This window comes from Cornus florida, unplaced genomic scaffold (genome assembly GCF_030987335.1).
Source record: "Cornus florida cultivar Cherokee Brave unplaced genomic scaffold, ASM3098733v1 CherokeeBrave_3.0.0_Hap2_Chr10, whole genome shotgun sequence".
Lineage (NCBI taxonomy): Eukaryota > Viridiplantae > Streptophyta > Magnoliopsida > Cornales > Cornaceae > Cornus > Cornus florida.
In genome coordinates, this window is record NW_026775580.1 from 28100778 (window position 1) to 28118730 (window position 17953).

At 38.6% G+C, this 17953-nt stretch overlaps 1 protein-coding gene across 2 annotated transcripts; it reads right to left on the bottom strand.

Moving 5' to 3' along the window:
* Positions 1 to 323: 323 nt before the first annotated feature.
* On the bottom strand, positions 324 to 14231 carry LOC132279914 (pentatricopeptide repeat-containing protein CRP1, chloroplastic). Of its 2 annotated transcripts, none has more exons than XM_059781984.1 (3): positions 14047 to 14231; positions 11191 to 12443; positions 324 to 1813 (listed from the first exon to the last, which is right to left on the bottom strand). In XM_059781984.1, exons 2-3 carry the CDS (start codon positions 12334 to 12336, stop codon positions 764 to 766), a joined length of 2196 nt encoding a protein of 731 aa, XP_059637967.1. In that variant the 5' UTR covers positions 12337 to 12443; positions 14047 to 14231; the 3' UTR covers positions 324 to 763. The 2 variants fall into 2 exon arrangements, with proteins under 2 accessions (XP_059637967.1, XP_059637966.1); XM_059781983.1 differs by lacking the exon at positions 14047 to 14231 and adding an exon at positions 12861 to 13415.
* Positions 14232 to 17953: the final 3722 nt, after the last annotated feature.

Below are 17953 nucleotides of genomic sequence, written 5' to 3' on the forward strand. Positions count from 1 at the left end.
TGTGCACTGCTGTTACAAATAACTGGTACTGGAACAAGTTCAATGGCCCAGTATAAGTTTCGGCATTTGATGCATACCAAAAGCCCCTAATAGATATAAATACACTGCAGAAGCCTAGGCACAATTAAGAAGTAGCAAGCATTTGCTAATAAAATCAAGTGCCTATGACTCCTAGCTATAGGCACTTGAGTGAGTTGTAATTTAGGGAGGTTTGGATTTCAACATCCAGGGGGCAATGACACACTCTAGAACATCACTAATTTCGTTTTCTTTTTTTAAAAAAATAAAAAATAAATAATGTCAGAATAATATCACACCGGTAGTTTTGACATACAGCAAAGGTTGAAAAGTCATTAACAGCAAACAAGGCCAAATACTTAGTTATGGTTGAAAAACCAGTACAACTTGCAAATAAATAATGACCGCATCTTCATAGGCACGATTCATAAAGAGATTAAAACTTAGGAATATGCAAGTATATGCCCTAGAATAAAGAAGAGGTAAATGTATATCAAACATCTTCTGCATTAACATTTGAATTGAAGAGAAAAATAAAACTTGACGACCTACCACTCTTAGTTCATAATGAAAACAGGACATGATGGTTTCACCTTGCAGAGATATGTAACACTGTTAGGAGCAGGAGAATCATGGTGAAACACTGTGACATGGAGAGATTCTGAAAATAATATGCTGAAGAGCTCAGTTCACTTCTTTGGCCAGTCACAGTGTGTCAGTGTTCCTCAATGATTAAAAAACTATTTCATTGACGTCTCTTGATTGTTTTAAAGGCTTGAGATGACTGCAAAGACATCTTAAGAGGCTGTGATGCTACAAATCCCTGGGTCTCCATCACCCCATGTACCCTTTGAGCATCCTGTTCAAACCCACCAGCTACAAGCCCCTTTATAATCCTCTCAAAGTCCTGTGCCCCCAAAAGCTCCTTCTTAGCCTCAACAACCCCTAGGGCTTGAAGAGCCTTCTTCTCAGCCCCAGCTCTCGAGTACATTTCACAAAGGCTTATATGAACCTTAAAAGGAGGAGGGTCACCCTGCTCAGCAATCTTGCCCAATACTTGTTCAGCTTCATCAATTAGCTGCAACTTACCCAACCAATCCACCAAAACGCTGTAAGTTGCAACCCCGGGCTCGCACCCATCCTTTTCAAGCTGCAGTAAAAGATTTAAGGCCTTATCCAATAAATTCTTCTTCTCATAAGCTGCAGTCATGCTAGCAATGCAGCGGTCATCGGCCCTCAATCCAGATGTAATCATTCTGTCAAACTGGCTCCTTGCCTGATCTGGGTCACCGGCTTGCCCATATGCCTCAATAAGCAATGTACAAGACTCCAAATTATCTTGTAACCCTGCAAACTGCATAGTGTAAGCAATTCGTTGGGCTCCAGAGACATCACCCTGCTTGGCATATGACCTGAGCAATGCCATGTAAATTTCCTCAGTGGGTTTCATATCCCTAGTCTCCATCTCTCTTATCAATGACTCACCCAACTTGGATTGCCCAGCACTTACATATGCCATGATCATTGAGTTGTAAAGCTTCGTGTCTGGTCGGAAGCCTTGGCTCCTCAAGTTTTCAAATGCCTCTTTCGCACGGTCAATGTTGCCTGCCTTGCTGTACATGTGAACCAATGCAGAGTATGTTAGAATATCAGGCAGGATTGCAATTTCTTTCATTTTCACAAGAATCCTCTCAGCATCTTCCAAGCGGTTCGCTTTAGCATGGGCATCAATGAGCATTGTATAATCACGAATGTCAGTTTGGAAAGATTCTTCCGCCAGGGCATGTTCTGCAACCTATAAAATAGACATAAAAATCATCGAGTTACTAAAAATCATAACAAACAGATATTAAATTTCTGTCATATACAGCTGGTTCAGTGCTCAATGTTCTTCATACACCAACAAACAGTTGGATGATACCCACTAGATGTTACACCCATCCCAAAAAAAATATATATACGAAACAAATTCACTGGAAACTACTTGAATATATACAATATGCCTTTGCCCCGTTATATTAATTCATTTCCTTTATCATTGCAGGAGCCACAATGGCAGCACAAATGCACAATGTCCTCTGTCCTAGACAAGCCAAGCCAAAGGGTTAAATTCCATGTCTGACAAGATAGAAGCAGATTATACATATAGAAAGCCCTCAAAAAGAGAGCTGGTAGGATTTAGACGGCACAACCTAACCCAAGGAAGCTTAAAACTTACTAACTGAAACAAAAAATTAACTTGAAATATATATATACACATGCACACACGTGATGACTTGAGGGGTATCCCCACCATTCAGTTGGACTAATCCTCTCGGAGCATAAAAAATGTTTCAGAATTGCTTGCTAATTTCAGTGCAGGGAAAACCACTGTAAGATTGGTACCAACTCCCAAGGGTGGAGTTCAACCCAAGACCTTTGCTTTCTCAAGCTGCATCCTTGGCCAACTATTCTACCTCCTTGGGGTTTCAGGAGCATATAATTTGACCCTATTAGAAACAGAAAATGAAGAGCACATCGTGACAACACTCATATTTCTTTCATCTAAAAGGTAATAAATAAGATTGCAAACAATTGGAAATTCAGATTAAAATGCAGATGCCAAGAAACCAAATGTAGAGTAACATTCTAACACCCACAAGCATGCATATACCAGTAAAGGAGCATGAATTGCATCTTATACTTGATAGAAGTAAGATTATAAAAATGTCATCCTAATTGAAATTACTCATCAATGTGACCTGGAGACTACATATAGAGTGAAGTATGCATCCCAACTAATTAAAGTGAGACAGAGTAACACAATTGGTTCATATAGAGTTAATTCCAACTCATAAGTTGATCGCATTTCTGTATGTCAGAAAAAAAAAAACTGCAATGAAAGAATGATTTCTATACCCCTATCGTTCTGTTGGAGTTTTAACACACATAGGTCAATACAGATTCTATTGCCTATGGAATTGAATTGGGCCCCAACAATCCAATGGATCACGTAGAAACATATATCACTATGAATTTTTCCTTTCCCCATTTAAAAATAAAGTTTCAACCATTAGATTGCAATTGGAAAAAAATTTTACATTGGCAATTGTCGAACTCCTTCAAAGAAGTTTAAGACATCTTCTTCCTGAACATTGCATCAGTATCAGTCTAAGAAATACAAGTTTACCTCAGGAAATCACAGTAGCAATGAGTGATAGAGAGAGAGAGAGAGAGAGAGAGAGCACACAAAAGCAGTGATTTTAGAAATATCTAGTAGTCTACAGTGCTTCAGGGCATTTGTACACAAACACACACACACACACACATACACACACACATATAATATATATAATTCAATTACATGTGTGTCTGGGTGAATAAATATAAATAACAATCAAAGGAAAAAGAGGAAAAAAAACTTGTGATTCTTTTTTTTATAGTTTTTAAGATGTGAAGAAAAATAAGTGGACAAGGATTCTCGAGTACAAATCTTTGTGTTCTTTGTGTAGTGTGTTTACTTTTCTATCGTGATTCTTGATTCAACTTGGGTTCGTTGCATTTGTCATAACAAACTGGTATCGGAGCTTTCGGTTCGCAGCAGGGATGTCGTCCAAGTTTTGAAATCGACAAGTTTAACGGCATAAATGATTTCAACCTGTGGCGGGTTAGGATGCAGGCTTTGTGGGCTCAACAAGGGTTATCCAAAGCGCTGAAGGGGAAGGATGCACTGCGCGAAAAGATCAAGGACAAAGATGAGGTTATGGAGAAAGCACTCAGTACGATTTTGTTGTGCTTGAGTAACGAGGTTCTGCGAGAGGTTGCTAGAGAGACTACAGCGGATGGGCTGTGGCAGAAGTTCCCGATATATGACGAAATCTCTTGCGAATCACTTATATCTAAAGAAGCGGTTGTTCACTCTTCAGATGCACGAAGGGTCAACTTTGAAAGACCATCTTGACGAGGTAAATAGTATCATCATAGATTTGAATAATATTGATGTCAAGATAGAGGATGAAGATCGGGCTATTATTCTGTTGTGTTCTCTACCACCCTCGTATGATTACTTTGTCGATACAATGATTTATGGTAGAACTGCCTTGTCCATGGAAGACATGAAGGCAGCTCTGAATTCTAAGGAGTTGCAGAAAAGGGCATTTGAGGGCAATACAGAAAGTTTGGCAGAGGGGTTATTTGTTAAAGGGAGAACGAATCAGAAGGTAGGGTCTAGCAGCAAAGGTCGTTCTAAGTCTAAGAACAAAACGAAGGTTTTGAGATGCTTCATCTGTCACAAGGAAGGGCACTTCAAAAAGGATTGTCCGTAGCATAAGGGAAAGGTAAAATCCTCTGAAGTTGAAAGTGTGGCTGTTGCAAAGGGTAATGATTCAGATGGTGGAAATGTTCTCACAATTTCAGTCGGCAGCTTTTGCGATGAGTGGATTCTTGATTCGGGTTGCTTGTTTCATGCTTGTCCAAACAGGACTGGTTTTCCTCTTATCAATCTATTGACGAAGGGGAAGTTCTGATAGGGAATGATGCGGCGTGCAAGGTTGTAGGTATCGGTTTAGATATCCGAAAGTTGGTTCCCTTTAGCAGAGCTCTTTTGAGAAAGTGGTTGTGGAGATTCGGTACGGAACGACATCGCTAGTGGAGAAAGATTGTTTCGTGTCGTTTTGGGGAGGAGAGCGGTAGTTGGTCTTCCCGTCCAGTCTCTATTGCGGGAGGCGTTGGCGTGTGGAAATTCATTCGGAAGGGTTGGGATATCTTTTCTTCCCATATCAAATTCAAGGTTCGCGATGATAGGCGTGTCCAATTTTGGGAGAACTTATGGTGTGGAGATCAGTTGTTGTCTTGCTCCTTTCCTAGACCCTATAGTATAACCGACAATAAACACGCCTGCGTAGTTGACTGTTATCGACTTGATAGCAGTGGGATTATGTGGGATATGCGCTTTAGGCATTCTTTTCAGGATTGGGAGATGGATGAGGTATGTGCCTTTCTAGATACGTTGTATCAGCAGGAGGAAGTTAGCAAAGCTAGTGATGACATTTTGTGAGTTCCTTCCTCCGATGGAAGATTTGGTGTTCGGTCCATGTTTCTATGCCTTTCCAACTTCGTTGGTCCTGCTTTCCCATGGAAGACTATATAGCGTTCCAAGACTCCACTTAGAGTGGCATTCTTTGTTTGTACTGTCGTTTGGCGTAAGATTTTGACGTTGGAAAATTTGAGGAAGAGATGTAATACTATCGTTAATTGGTGTTGTCTGTGCAAACGAGATGGTGTATCTGTGGATCACATTCTTATGCACTGTCCGGTGGCGTACGATTGTTGGAACCTCATCTTCGGCATATTCGGCATACATTGGGTAATGCCTCGATCTTCCGAAGGACTGAGTAACGCGTGGAGAGGATACCTAGTGAGAAGCCATGCTCGCGATTATTGGAGGATAGTTCCACACTGTGTTTGGTGGTGCGTATGGAAAGAGAGGAATAGCAGAATTTTCGAAGGAAAGAAATCGCCTTTTGCAACCTTGAAACTTCATATTCTTCGCTCTATTTTTTGTTATGTCAAAGGAAGCACTTGCTCCTCTACTGATGACTTAGTTAATCTTTTGGACTCTATAGGTCCTTAGATTTAGCTTTCGTTTTTTATATTAGAGAAGTGTTCCCCTTTTGAACGCTTTTCTAATCGATTATTACAAAAATAAATAAATAAATAAATTGTAGGTATCGGTACAGTTCGAATCAAGATGTATGACGGCATAGGGAGGCATGTACCAGAACTGAGAAAGAATTTGATTTCCCTGGGCACGCTAGATTCCATCGGGTGCACTTATAAAGTTGGAGGTGGAGTCATTCGAGCTCTTGTGATGATGACAGGATTGAAGAAGCATGGTTTATATGCCCTACAGGATAGCATAATCACGGGTTCAATTGCTGTATCATCCTCAGATTCGGATTTAGATACTACCAGATTGTGGCATATGCGGCTTGGGCATATGAGCGAGAGGGGAATGGATGTTCTGAGTAAGCAGGGTTTGCTTGGTGGTCAAAAAACTGGGAAGCTGGATTTCTGTGAGAATTATGTGTTCGGGAAGCAATGCAGAGTGAGGTTCAGTACCCGAATTCACAGGACCAAAGGTACGGTGGATTATATTCATTCTGATCTTTGGGGTCCCTCTCAAGGTGGTGGTAGTTATATGATGACGCTGATTGATGACTTTCTCGAAAAGTTTGAGTTTATATTCTGAAGCACAAGAATGAGGCTTTTGTTACATTCAAGCAGTGGAAGACCTTGATTGAGAAACAGACAGAAAAACAGGCCAAGTGCTTGAGGACAGACAAGGCTTGAAATTTTGTGATGGAGAATTTAATGAGTTCTGGAAAACTCACGGGATTGGGAAACACCACACAGTGAGGAAGACTTTGCAGCAGAATGGAGTTGCAGAACGGATGAACAGAACGTTATTGGAGAGGGCATGATGTATGTTGTCGAATGTAGGGTTAGACAAAGCATTTTAGGCTGAAGCTGTTTCTATAGCTAGTTACTTGGTGAACCAGTCTCCATCAACTGCTATGGAATGTAAGACTCCAGAGGTATGGTCTGGTTCTCATGCTAGTTACCATAATCTGAGAATATTTGGGTGTCCAGCGTATGCTCATATGAATGAGGGGAAGCTTGAACTAAGGGTTAAGAAATGTATATTGTTTGGTTATCAGCCTGGGGTCAAGGGATACAGATTATGGTGCCGAGAGGCTTCGGGAAAGAAGATACTTGTTAGCAGGGATGTAACCTTTCATGAGTCTGCGATGCTTACTCCGCAAAAGGAGGTAGTTGATTCAGGGAAAGCTCGGGGTGTAAGTGAGCAAGTGGAGTATATAGAGGTTCAGTTAGAGGATAGTCCTGTTCGGTCGACTCACAAGCAAGTGCAATTTCGGGCTGAGGGAGATGCACAGTTGCAACAATATAGTGTGGCTACAGACAGGCCTAGGAGGGATATTAGGCCACTTGAGAAGTATGGGTTTTTACATGCTAATTCGATTGCTTATGCACTTAGTGTGGCAGAGGATATTGATGAGCTGTGTACTTATCATGAGGCCATCATAGGTGGAGAGTCAACACAATGATCTGTCGCCATGAGTGAGGACATCGAGTCTCTTCATAAGAACCAGACTTGGGAGCTAGTTAAGAAGCCTAAGGACAAGAAAATTGTGGGCTGTAAATGGGTCTTCAAGAAAAAGGAAGGAATTCCAAGGGTGGAAGATGCGAGGCACAAGGCACGCTTGGTGGCAAAGGGTTATACACAGAGGGAAGGGGTGGACTTGAATGTAGTGTACTCTCCTGTGGTGAAACATAGCTCATTCCGGGTGTTAGTTGCTATGGTTGCTCTGTATGACTGGGAGCTTAAGCAGCTTGATGTCAAGACTGCTTTCTTGCATAGTGAGTTGGAAAAGTAGATTTATATGCATCAGCCTGAGGGTTTGAGATTATGGGAAAGGAATATCATGTTTGCCTACTGAAGAAGTCCTTGTATGGGCTGAAGCAGTCTCCTAGACAGTGGTACAAATGATTTGACACCTTTATGGTTGAGAATGGCTACCGTAGGAGTAAGTTTGGCAGTTGTATGTATCACAGGAAGCTTTCAGATGGTTCGTATTTGCACTTGTTGCTGTATGTTGATGACATGTTGATAGCTTGCAAGAACATGTGTGAAATCAACATATTGAAGGCAGTGGTGAATTTGAGATGAAAGATCTTGATGCTGCAAAGGGGATATTGGGAATGGAAATTCACAGGGACAGAGGAGCGGGCAGATTGTATTTGTTACAAAAGAAATACATTAAGAAGGTGCTGGAATGCTTCAGTATGCAAGCATCAAAACCTGTGAATACTCCATTGGCTGCCCACTTTAGACTTTCAGCACAATTGTCACCACAGACCGAGGAGGAGGTGGAGCACATGTCTCGTGTTCCTTAAGCTAGTGCAATTGGTAGCCTTATGTATGCTATGGTGTGCATTGGCTAAACATTTCACATGCAGTTAATGTAGTGAGCAGATACATGGATAAACCTGGAAAGGTCCACTAGCAGGCTGTGAAGTGGGTATTACGATACCAGATGTTGGGTTAGTCTATAACAGAGGCAGCAACACGTGTAGGAGTGTTGCTGGATATGTTGATTGGGAATATGCTGGATATGTTGATTGAGAAGAGGTCAGGTCCTTGACATAGTATGTTTTCACTCTTTGTGGAAGTGTGATCAGTTGGAAGGCGACTTTGCAGCCCGTAGTTGCATTGTCTACTACTAAGGCTGAGTACATGGCAGCTACAGAGCCAGTGAAGGAAGTTATATGGTTGAGAGGCTTGGTTGGTGATTTGGGCTTGCAGTAGGATGATTTGACTATGTTTTGCGACAAACAGACTGCCATACATTTGATTAAAAATCAAATGTTCCATGAGAGGACCAAGCACATTAATGTCATGTTTCACTTCATCAAAGATGTGGTTGCAGAGGGTGCTATTGCAATGAGAAAGATTGGGAGATATGATGACTAAGGTCATTCCTACACTCAAGTTCAGACACTATCTGGAATTGATTAGTACATGCAATTGTTAAGGCCCTTAGGGGCATGTGGAGGATGCGAAAGAAGTAGCTGAATGGAACTTAAGCCAAGGTAGAGATTATTAGAAATTGTGTCTCAAATTCCTATTCTAATTAGGATTCTATTTTAGAGTTGTATTCTATTAGGTATTTTTTTATTTGGCAATCTTGGCCTCTAAGGAATTGTAATCCTTGTCTAACAAAGAATTGTGTTTGTAACTCAATAAATAGGTACATATGTTGTGGGTTTAGACTTATGAGAATGAGAGAGATATAATCTCATAAGGGAATTGATGAGTAGAGGTAGTATGCGGGTTGGTAGAGTCGGAAAAACATCAGTGACGCTGGTACTGGTAGCGAGGAAATAAACTCGTGGAGTGGTGGTGTTGGTACTCTATTGTTGTAATATCTCTACGAATCATAATGAAATCTCTTCTCATCCATTGACGTAGGCTGATTTTGGCTGAACCATGTATATCATGTGTTTGTGTGTGATTGTTTTGTTGGCTTTTGTTGGATCGTTGTGTTTCGCACACTTCCGCTACCCCAACAATAAGAATTTTGTTTAGTTCAATGGCATGCCGACCACATTAATTTGGAAAAAAAGGCAAGGATGATGATGATGCTAATGTTTAGTTCAATGGCCAATGAACTTTGTTGGTCATCTCTTAGCTTTGTTTGACTCTTGGGAAAAAGGCAAGGATGATAATGATGCTGATGTTTCCTTTGTCCACGGGACGCGTTCCCCTATTGAACGCCCTTTTTAATTTATTATTACTTATCAAAAAAAATGATGCTGATGTTTAGTTCAGTGGCCAATGAATTTTATTGGTCATCTCTTTTCTTTTCGTTTTTTGATAGGTAATTTTATTGGTCATCTCTTAGCTTGGTTTGACTCTTGCTATTAATTAAAACTTGCATGTTTTACAAATCTAATCATGTTTTCATGAGGATTCTTCATAACTTCATTATATTATCTTTTATTAGGGAAAAGGAAAGAGGAGCTTTTTTTCTGATAAGTAAAAAGGAACGGTGTGTTTTGAGACTCCATTTCACTTTGGGTATAGAACTGGGCTTCATGTCCATGGTTTCTCAAGATTAAAAATGTGAAGACTTATCCAAATATACAGTCAAAAAGTCAAATTCGTAGTAGACTCTATGCTCACATAAAATGACTTTGCAGATTTATAGCAAATTTGCTCCGAGAGGGCCTAATTCTCAACCTGATATCCAAATGGCCACTCTAGGAGAGAATTAGGTATTCTAGTGTTTACCCAGAGTCTATAAGCAGACCAAAGGTACAGGCGTTCTAAAACATCAAGGCTAAAGGCATGATCCTGCAGGCATGAGGTGACTCTAAGAAGTACACATTTCTTGGTAAAAGAATTACTAGATATAGTAAAATCAACATGTAAAAAGAGATGTGGAAGAAAAATAAGAAAGATAACAGTAATGAACAAATGTTGCATAGAAAAAATAAACATTTATTAGACAAAAAAAAAACCATGGATAGGAAGAATTGAGAGCATAATGTTAAATGTTCTTCAAAGCTTAAATCCTACGATTCAATGATGAAGCATCCCTCCTTACTTATCAAAAAAAAAATGATGAAGCATCCCTCCTTGCTTTGTATTTTTCTATCTCCCAAAATTGGGGGTAGAGGAGAAAGAAAGAATGGATAATTACCATAAATATGTAATTTCCATTTTTAACCTTCCCAAAAATTTGAAATGAATATCTAATTTTTATAATTATTGTAATGAGGGTATATTGGTAAAAGAAGAAGAAGAAGAAGAAGTGTAACCCCATCCATTCCTTCCAACCAAAAAGAAAAAGTGTAACCCCATCCATCCTTTCTACTATCCATTCCACCCAACTAGACAAAAAGTGGGGGAGACACATTCGCTTCCCAAGGGATGATGCCTCATCCATCCCTTCCCCTCTCACTTCCATCTATTTTTCCATCCCTCCAACCAAACAGAGCATATGGGATGCACCAAATAAGCCAAAACCAAAACCCAGAAGCTTTTCACACAAAATCAAGAAACCTTTTAACCAAATCCAGCAGCCCAAAATCCAATCCAAAAAGTTTTTCTAATACAAATGCAAATTATTAAAATAAATAAATAAATAAAATACCCCAAAATTCAATCCAAAAAGTTCTTATACAAAAGAAAATCATTGAAAAAATAGAAGTAAACGTAAACTATAGAAACATGGGCAAATCATTTTTGCATTTAGACTTCATATAGAAAAAATGTCCTCTGTCTATTCTACTCAATATGTACAATAACCTATCATAAAACAGCAAAATGAGGAAGGAAAAAACTACAGAGCATGCCACCATTCCGAACTGAAAAAGAAAATCCAATAATTTATAAATATGGATAGGAATCTTGTCAACCAAACCGAGCATTACATTATGACAATTTCATTAGCATAAGATAATTCAACAAACTGAGGAAAAATAGTAGAAAATCTAAAGTTGAGAACATATGAACAAAATGTTAAGAAATAAATCAGAAGCATATCACAAGTTCTGCTCAAGATCCAAGTTTACTATATTATGGAGAAAAAATAATTAGTGGTGTACCTTAAAATATAATTGAGTATTTTGTTCTTTCAACTTATCAAGCAAAGCAATCCAGTCGATCCTGCTAGGCTGGAGAAGCTCTACCCATTCAGCTAACAAAGGAGAATAATCATCCTCCTCCTTTAATGAAAGGATTCTCTCAGTAACCAATTTGCATCTTCCAGATATTGTTTTAGGTTCCTGAGGCCAAAGAATCTCCCCTCTCTCATGTATTTTATCAGCCACTTCAGCCCACTTCAGGTCAGACAGATCAAGGCCATAAATCTTATACTTTATCTTCCCACATCTCTTGGGGAGAGTAATAACCTTCTGTTTCTCTTCAAACGTACCCAAATGATTTCCAACGGCCTCCTCACCCATGGTTTCAGATTTCTTACACATTGTTTGACCCTCTTCTTTTTGAGCCTGGACATCTTCTTCTCGGAGACGCTGCAGATTGTCATAAAACTCCCTCTCCTCCATTTTCTCCCGAGCCCATTTGAACCTGAGCTCTCTCAGCATATCCCCGCGAATACCTACTTCACCAGCAAATCTACACATCTCCTTAACCTCTTCAGATTGAAGAAACCCCTTCATTTTATCCTTCTTCTTAGCCTTCTTCATGTCATCCAAGACCAGATTGCTAACCTCCCAGACTGTTCTCCACAAATCCTCACTGAAAACATCATCTGATGGAGTAATCCCCGCCGCACCAAGCATCTGCTCAAGGTCACCCTTCTCCATTTCCGACACAACCTTTCCAACAATGATTAAAAGCATGCCATCAATTGTCTGCTTGTCACAATCAGAGTAGACTTCAGAGAGCTTCCCACGCATTATCCAGACAAATCGCGACAAGAACTCGTTCATGTTTCCATCCTCTTCCGAATCATCTGAATCAAGGACTGGATCATTGCTGGATCCACTCAGTTTAGTTTTTTGCTTAGAGTGGATGTATCTGTTGAAGGATGGAGTGGGTTTTGGGAATTTCGGGCTTTGGAAGAGAGTAGAGTCATGATGACCCTTTGGTGAATAGAAGGATGGGGATATGGAAGTAGTAATGGTGGATGCATTTCTATAAATATAGGAGTATGGAGAGATAATTCTTCCATCAAGTCTTGAAATAATGTTGACTGTCTTTCTAGAAAAAAGGTGCTTCAGATTCATGTCTCACCACCTCACAGAGAGACAGAGATAATGACCCAGGAATCGGAGGCAAATATGAAATTTATAGTGTCAAAACCCTCAGCAAAGTTCCATGGCAGCAGTTGTTGCTGTAACACAAACACTAACCAATCAGCAGCTTATTTTTAACACAGAAAATTTAATAATACAACAAAGAAACAACAACAACAACAAGAGCTCGTAAAAAGCTTTTCGGTTCTTTGTTAGTTGTAGGACATTCTCTAGCAAAGTGCCCTCCTCCTCCCCCACACTGAAAACAATGAAAGACCACCAAAATCCAGCCTCTTCTTTGAAACAACCCAAAGTTGCAGAAACCCACTTTCAAAAACTCTAGATTTTGGGGCAAATATGCCTTAATCTAACAAAACGCCCAACAAAACCCTAAAAAAAATTACTCTTTTAGAGCATTTCTCCCTAAAACCACTTCAACAGGACACACTCACTTCGAAACAGAACCAAATATCAGTTTGTGAGTGACAAAAGAAAAGAAAGTAGAGGACGATTACCCAAGCCGCCCGTCGTCGCCGAAAATCGCCCCAAATTGCCGGTTGTTGCTGATGAAAATGAGAAGAGAGGGAGACGAGAGGGTCCTTGCAGGTGAAAATTAAAGAGAGAGAGAGCAAGAGGGTTTTTTTTGGTGCGTTGGATCCTCTGCTGTAATCGGGTCTTACTGTACCCGTTCTTCAACCCGGAACGACCTCGTTTTACATCATTCTTTTGTTTTTTATCGTTCCTTTTGTTTAGCCCGCCGCCGATGAGTCCCTCTCTCTGTCCCCGATCTCTCTGCAATTCCCCCCTCTCTAATACCTCTTTCCGTGTAATCCCCGAGGAACTAGCGGTGGACAGTGGAGGGAAATACGAATGGCGGTGGAGGAGATGGTGGCTAGGGCAAAGTTGGCAGAATTTGGAAAAAAAAAAATCGTTGTGGTGGTGGTGGTGGGCCAGAACGTCGGACAGTATGCTGCTGTCATAATTTCTTGGCTCTGTTTGGAAACTAATTGTTAAAATTGGGTTAGACCAAGGTTGAAGGAGAGGAAGGCCACAGCCACTGATTCTATTCAATTAGGCAAAAGTTTAGCCAGTGAGCGCAATACTTAGTCCATATGGTTTAGCCAGCCAGCACAAGCACAAAAGTGAACAAGTTAATTCATGTGATTTAAAAAAAGAACAATTTACTTTATAACACTTCACCTCTAATTACTTTCTGTTCAGATTATGAAGCATGTGATTGATATTTTTTTATTAATTTGAAAATACTCTTCAATATAACAATTATAACCCTATATTCCCATAAAAACGGCTCTTGCATTCCTTTATTTTAATCAAACCCTTTTTTGTTATCTTCTTTTCATTTTCGTACGCTTTCTATGCTCTCATTCCAACATTAATTCATTTAAACATTCAATTCGTGACTTTTAGCTTACTACCATAACCAAAAAGTACAAAAACAATTCACAAACACCCTAGTGGTGGGAAAGATATGAACTGGGTAAATAGAAATGGAAAAGAGATGTTGTAAATTCATCCAAAACAGAACCAACAAAAATATCACAGATCAGTAGTTCGGAGAAACAAATCCAACAGACACTTACAACCGTTAAAATTCGATGCTAAACTAAATAAATAAAAACACAATACTAATATACACATATACATATATATAGAGAGAGAGAGAGGGGTTATAGAACATACTTGCGTTTAAATTAATGATTTTTATTGAGGAAGCGTTTTGATTGTTGTATGATTACGATCCGAAAAGCGAAGGTCTTCAAATCAGAAGGAAAAGGAGGAGGAAGTTTAGAGAGAGATTAAAGTAGAGAGAGAGGGGGATCAGATATCTGGATCGCTGGGGTCCGTCTAAAAAGAAAGAGAGACATCCAAAATATAAGGCATCCAAAATATAAGGCCTCGTGCAAGGTGATTGAACCCTATGTTTTTCCTCCAACTCACAGATCCATAATCCATAAAAAATATATATACGTTTCCTTACACAATCCAAAGACCAAACAATGATGCAAATTAGAAACAATGTCCTTGGGTTACAGATATATTCATGGGAAGGTCCCAAACTCAACCCACATATTTGTAGATCAAAAAAACAAAAACAAAAACAAAAACCAAAACAAAAACAAAAACGGTGTTATAAGATTTGTTGGAAATTTGACATGAAGTGTCATCATGTGTACTAGAAACTATGAGATGAGGGAGGATATTTAGTAAATTGCACCTTCTCATATGTATGTTTTGAAACTTATTACACTTAAAATCAATTTAGAGTTCTATAATGTCTCAGTTTATTACTTCGTATGTATAATGTACTTAAGATCTTTTGCCTTCTATATATTTTTTTACTTTTAAAAAAATAATTATTATTATACTGGATAGTTTAGTAAATATTTAATGACATCCGACAGAAAGTAGATGGAGGTGAAATGTAAGGAGGTAAGTTGTTCACTTTTGAAATTACAAGGACTGACTTATTTACTTTTATACCACAAGGGGGTATTGCGTTAACCTTTTTCGTTGGCCTGATAGGGTAAAAATGCAATAAAATTATAGTTCAGGAGGGTTTCTCACCAACAAAAAAATAATATATGGACTCATACATAATATATATAACGAAAAAATGCAAAAAATAAAAATAAATAAATAATAAAATAAAAAGTAACTGAACTATTGGGGTAAGAAACCCTCCTAAACTATAATTTTATTGCATTTTTACCCCCATCGGGCCAATAGATTAGGCAAAAGACCATTTGACCCTTACTATAAAATGACGTAGTTTTAAACTTTAGCCTCTTGAGTTGCTGACGTGACTAGTAAGATTAGGAGTGCGACAACACACCGAATAAAGTGAGATGAAATTACAAAAAGAGCCCTAAATAAAACAAAATGAAAATTGTGAAAATAAAATGAATATGTGTGTGTGTATGTGTGTGTGTGTGTATATACCTTACAATAGAAAGAAAATTCTTGGTCACCGAAGATGTACTGCAACAAGGTGTGGTTGAGGCTCCAAATTTTTGTTTTCAACCATCACCACATGTATACTTAGACACATATGTGTGTGTGTGTGTGTGTGTGTGTGTATATACTATATACTTTACAATAGAGAGAGAGAGAAAGAGATTGAGTGAGAGTTTTAGAGAGAAAAACGTATAGCGGTCAAATCCATGCCTATAAGCAGAATTCTTGGTCACCAAATATATACCGTGACGAGGCGTGGCTAAAACAGAGGTCAACTACGACCATCGGAGCATACAGAGCAAGAGCGCCACTAACGAAGATCTCAATTAGCTGAAAACTGGTTTTGATTCTTCAAAGATGGATCAAAGGTTGTCGGATACTTTACATCCATATCGAAAGGAACCACACAAATCCACTGCCGCCACCCCCATAAACCTACTGCCACCACCCCATAACTACAACCAAACCAACAGAAACTCAAATAATTTATGCTAAAACACACATTGTCAAACCCAATTAAACCACAACACCCAATCCTGCAACCACCATCACGGCTACCTCCATCACTTACCTCACCAACCATAACATTCTCTCCATCGTTTTGGAAACTCAAACAATTTAAGCTAAATCACACACTATCAAACCTAATCAAACCCCACAAACTCACTGCCACCGACCATGTTACCACTTATTCCTCTGACCTCTACCTTCTCCACTGCTAGCAACCCGTGCACCGTTTACGCTAGTGTATCAGAAGCTTTCTGTTCATGGGATTCTTGATCGTATTTCCTTTTTATTATTATTTTAAATTCCAGTATATCAACATTACTAAGGAGAAGACCGGGTTCACTACTCTGATTTCCTGTATCTTGTTCCCTTCTTCGAAATCCCTTTGCATTGAGTGGGTCACATACACCCCTTACTGTCTACCCAAATCCTTCTACTCTTACCTTTCTAATTCTATTGGTTCTTGTGTTTCACAGTGTTTGCACTTTTAATGTCAAATCATTGCTTACAATGCTGCAATATGTATTATCACCATTCCTGTTGTGCTTAGTGCCTTATAATGTTCCTAAGGGGTTGTTTATTGTATTTGTATTATAGTTCTCAGGCCTTTTTCTACTGGTTTTAATAAGGTTTAAGGTGTGTATTATGCTACAGGGTTATCCAGGGGCATTCATGTCATTTCACAGTAGTATTAGACCTTTTCATACTTGTCTAGTATGCTACATTGTACTGATCATCACAGAATTAAGGTGTATTGCATGTTTTACAGTTTTAGTGACAAATTCTGTGCATTTTGTGACAAGTGGCTTATAAAGGGTATTTTTATCTTTATGCTCAATGGCCTAATGTGTGACACGTCATTGTGGTCCTAGAGTGAGTGTATATACACAGAAATGAATTTCTTGAGCACCAAGTGTAGATAAGAATGATGCATGTGCCTTACAATGTGAGCTATAATTTTTTGGTATACTAAAGGACAAAACAGCTGAGGTGGCAGGGGTACTTTGGTCTTTTCAATGAGGGAATATCAGAATATTCTTTGGCCAATGATGGTGATGCGACCCGAGCTTGTGCACAAAATAATGCACAACACTTAGGTTTTGGAAATGGTATCAAACGGGCATCATACTTTAAATTTATATAAAAGCCACTTATACCGTCAAGTATGAAGTGAGAAGGGATCGTTCTTAAGGGATTGAACACGTGTTGGGATTAAACTTGGTTTCAAAGTTAATTAGATTGAGAGTTTGAGTTTGAGAGAAAAAGATTTTGGTGAAGTGATTAAGCTAGAGTTCAATTAAAAATATAGAAATGGAAATGACAATGTAAATAAATTTAACTAAATTAAACTAAGAATTAAAGAGATAGGAAGAGAGTCTTAGGATTATGATTCACCACTAAGCTCATGTAATTAACCATTTGCTTTCAATTAATGGGGAAATCATTAGTGTAATTATAGATGTATCCACATTATCATCACAAATCACAATTGTAAACATAGATTATCAACATCAAGAATGAGTTGTCTACTTAATGACAATTAAACTAAAGTGTAGAACCTATTTAAGACTACGTCATAACCCACCATACACATTCACAAATGTATCCAATAAGAGCACACATCAATCAAGAGAATAATATTAATTGTAATTAGAAGCATGGATTAACATAAACAAGCACAAATTGCCTACTTAACCACAATTAACTAATAACAAGTAAGCTAATTTGTAAAACACATCAAGATTAAGCCTTTATCCATTAAATTAATTGACAATTGTATCACATAAGTACTATGCAATGGCCATCACTAAATACAACTATAAGAAGTATCTAGTGTAGAGTATAATTCTAAATCAATCATACACAGACATGCAATTTACACATAGAATCAATGGAAGAATTAATTTTCAATTATCTAATGAAGAATAAAATCCCTAATTAATCATACAAAGACGTACAGTCAACTAGAGATTTCAATGGAAGAATTTATCAATACAAGACCTAATTTGTTAAATCAAGCACGTATATATAAAGAAATCACAAGGCCATATATTTAATTACAACATATTAATTCCCCAAGAAAAGAAATACAAAGGTTTAGGTTATATGAACTTAGGGCTCATCC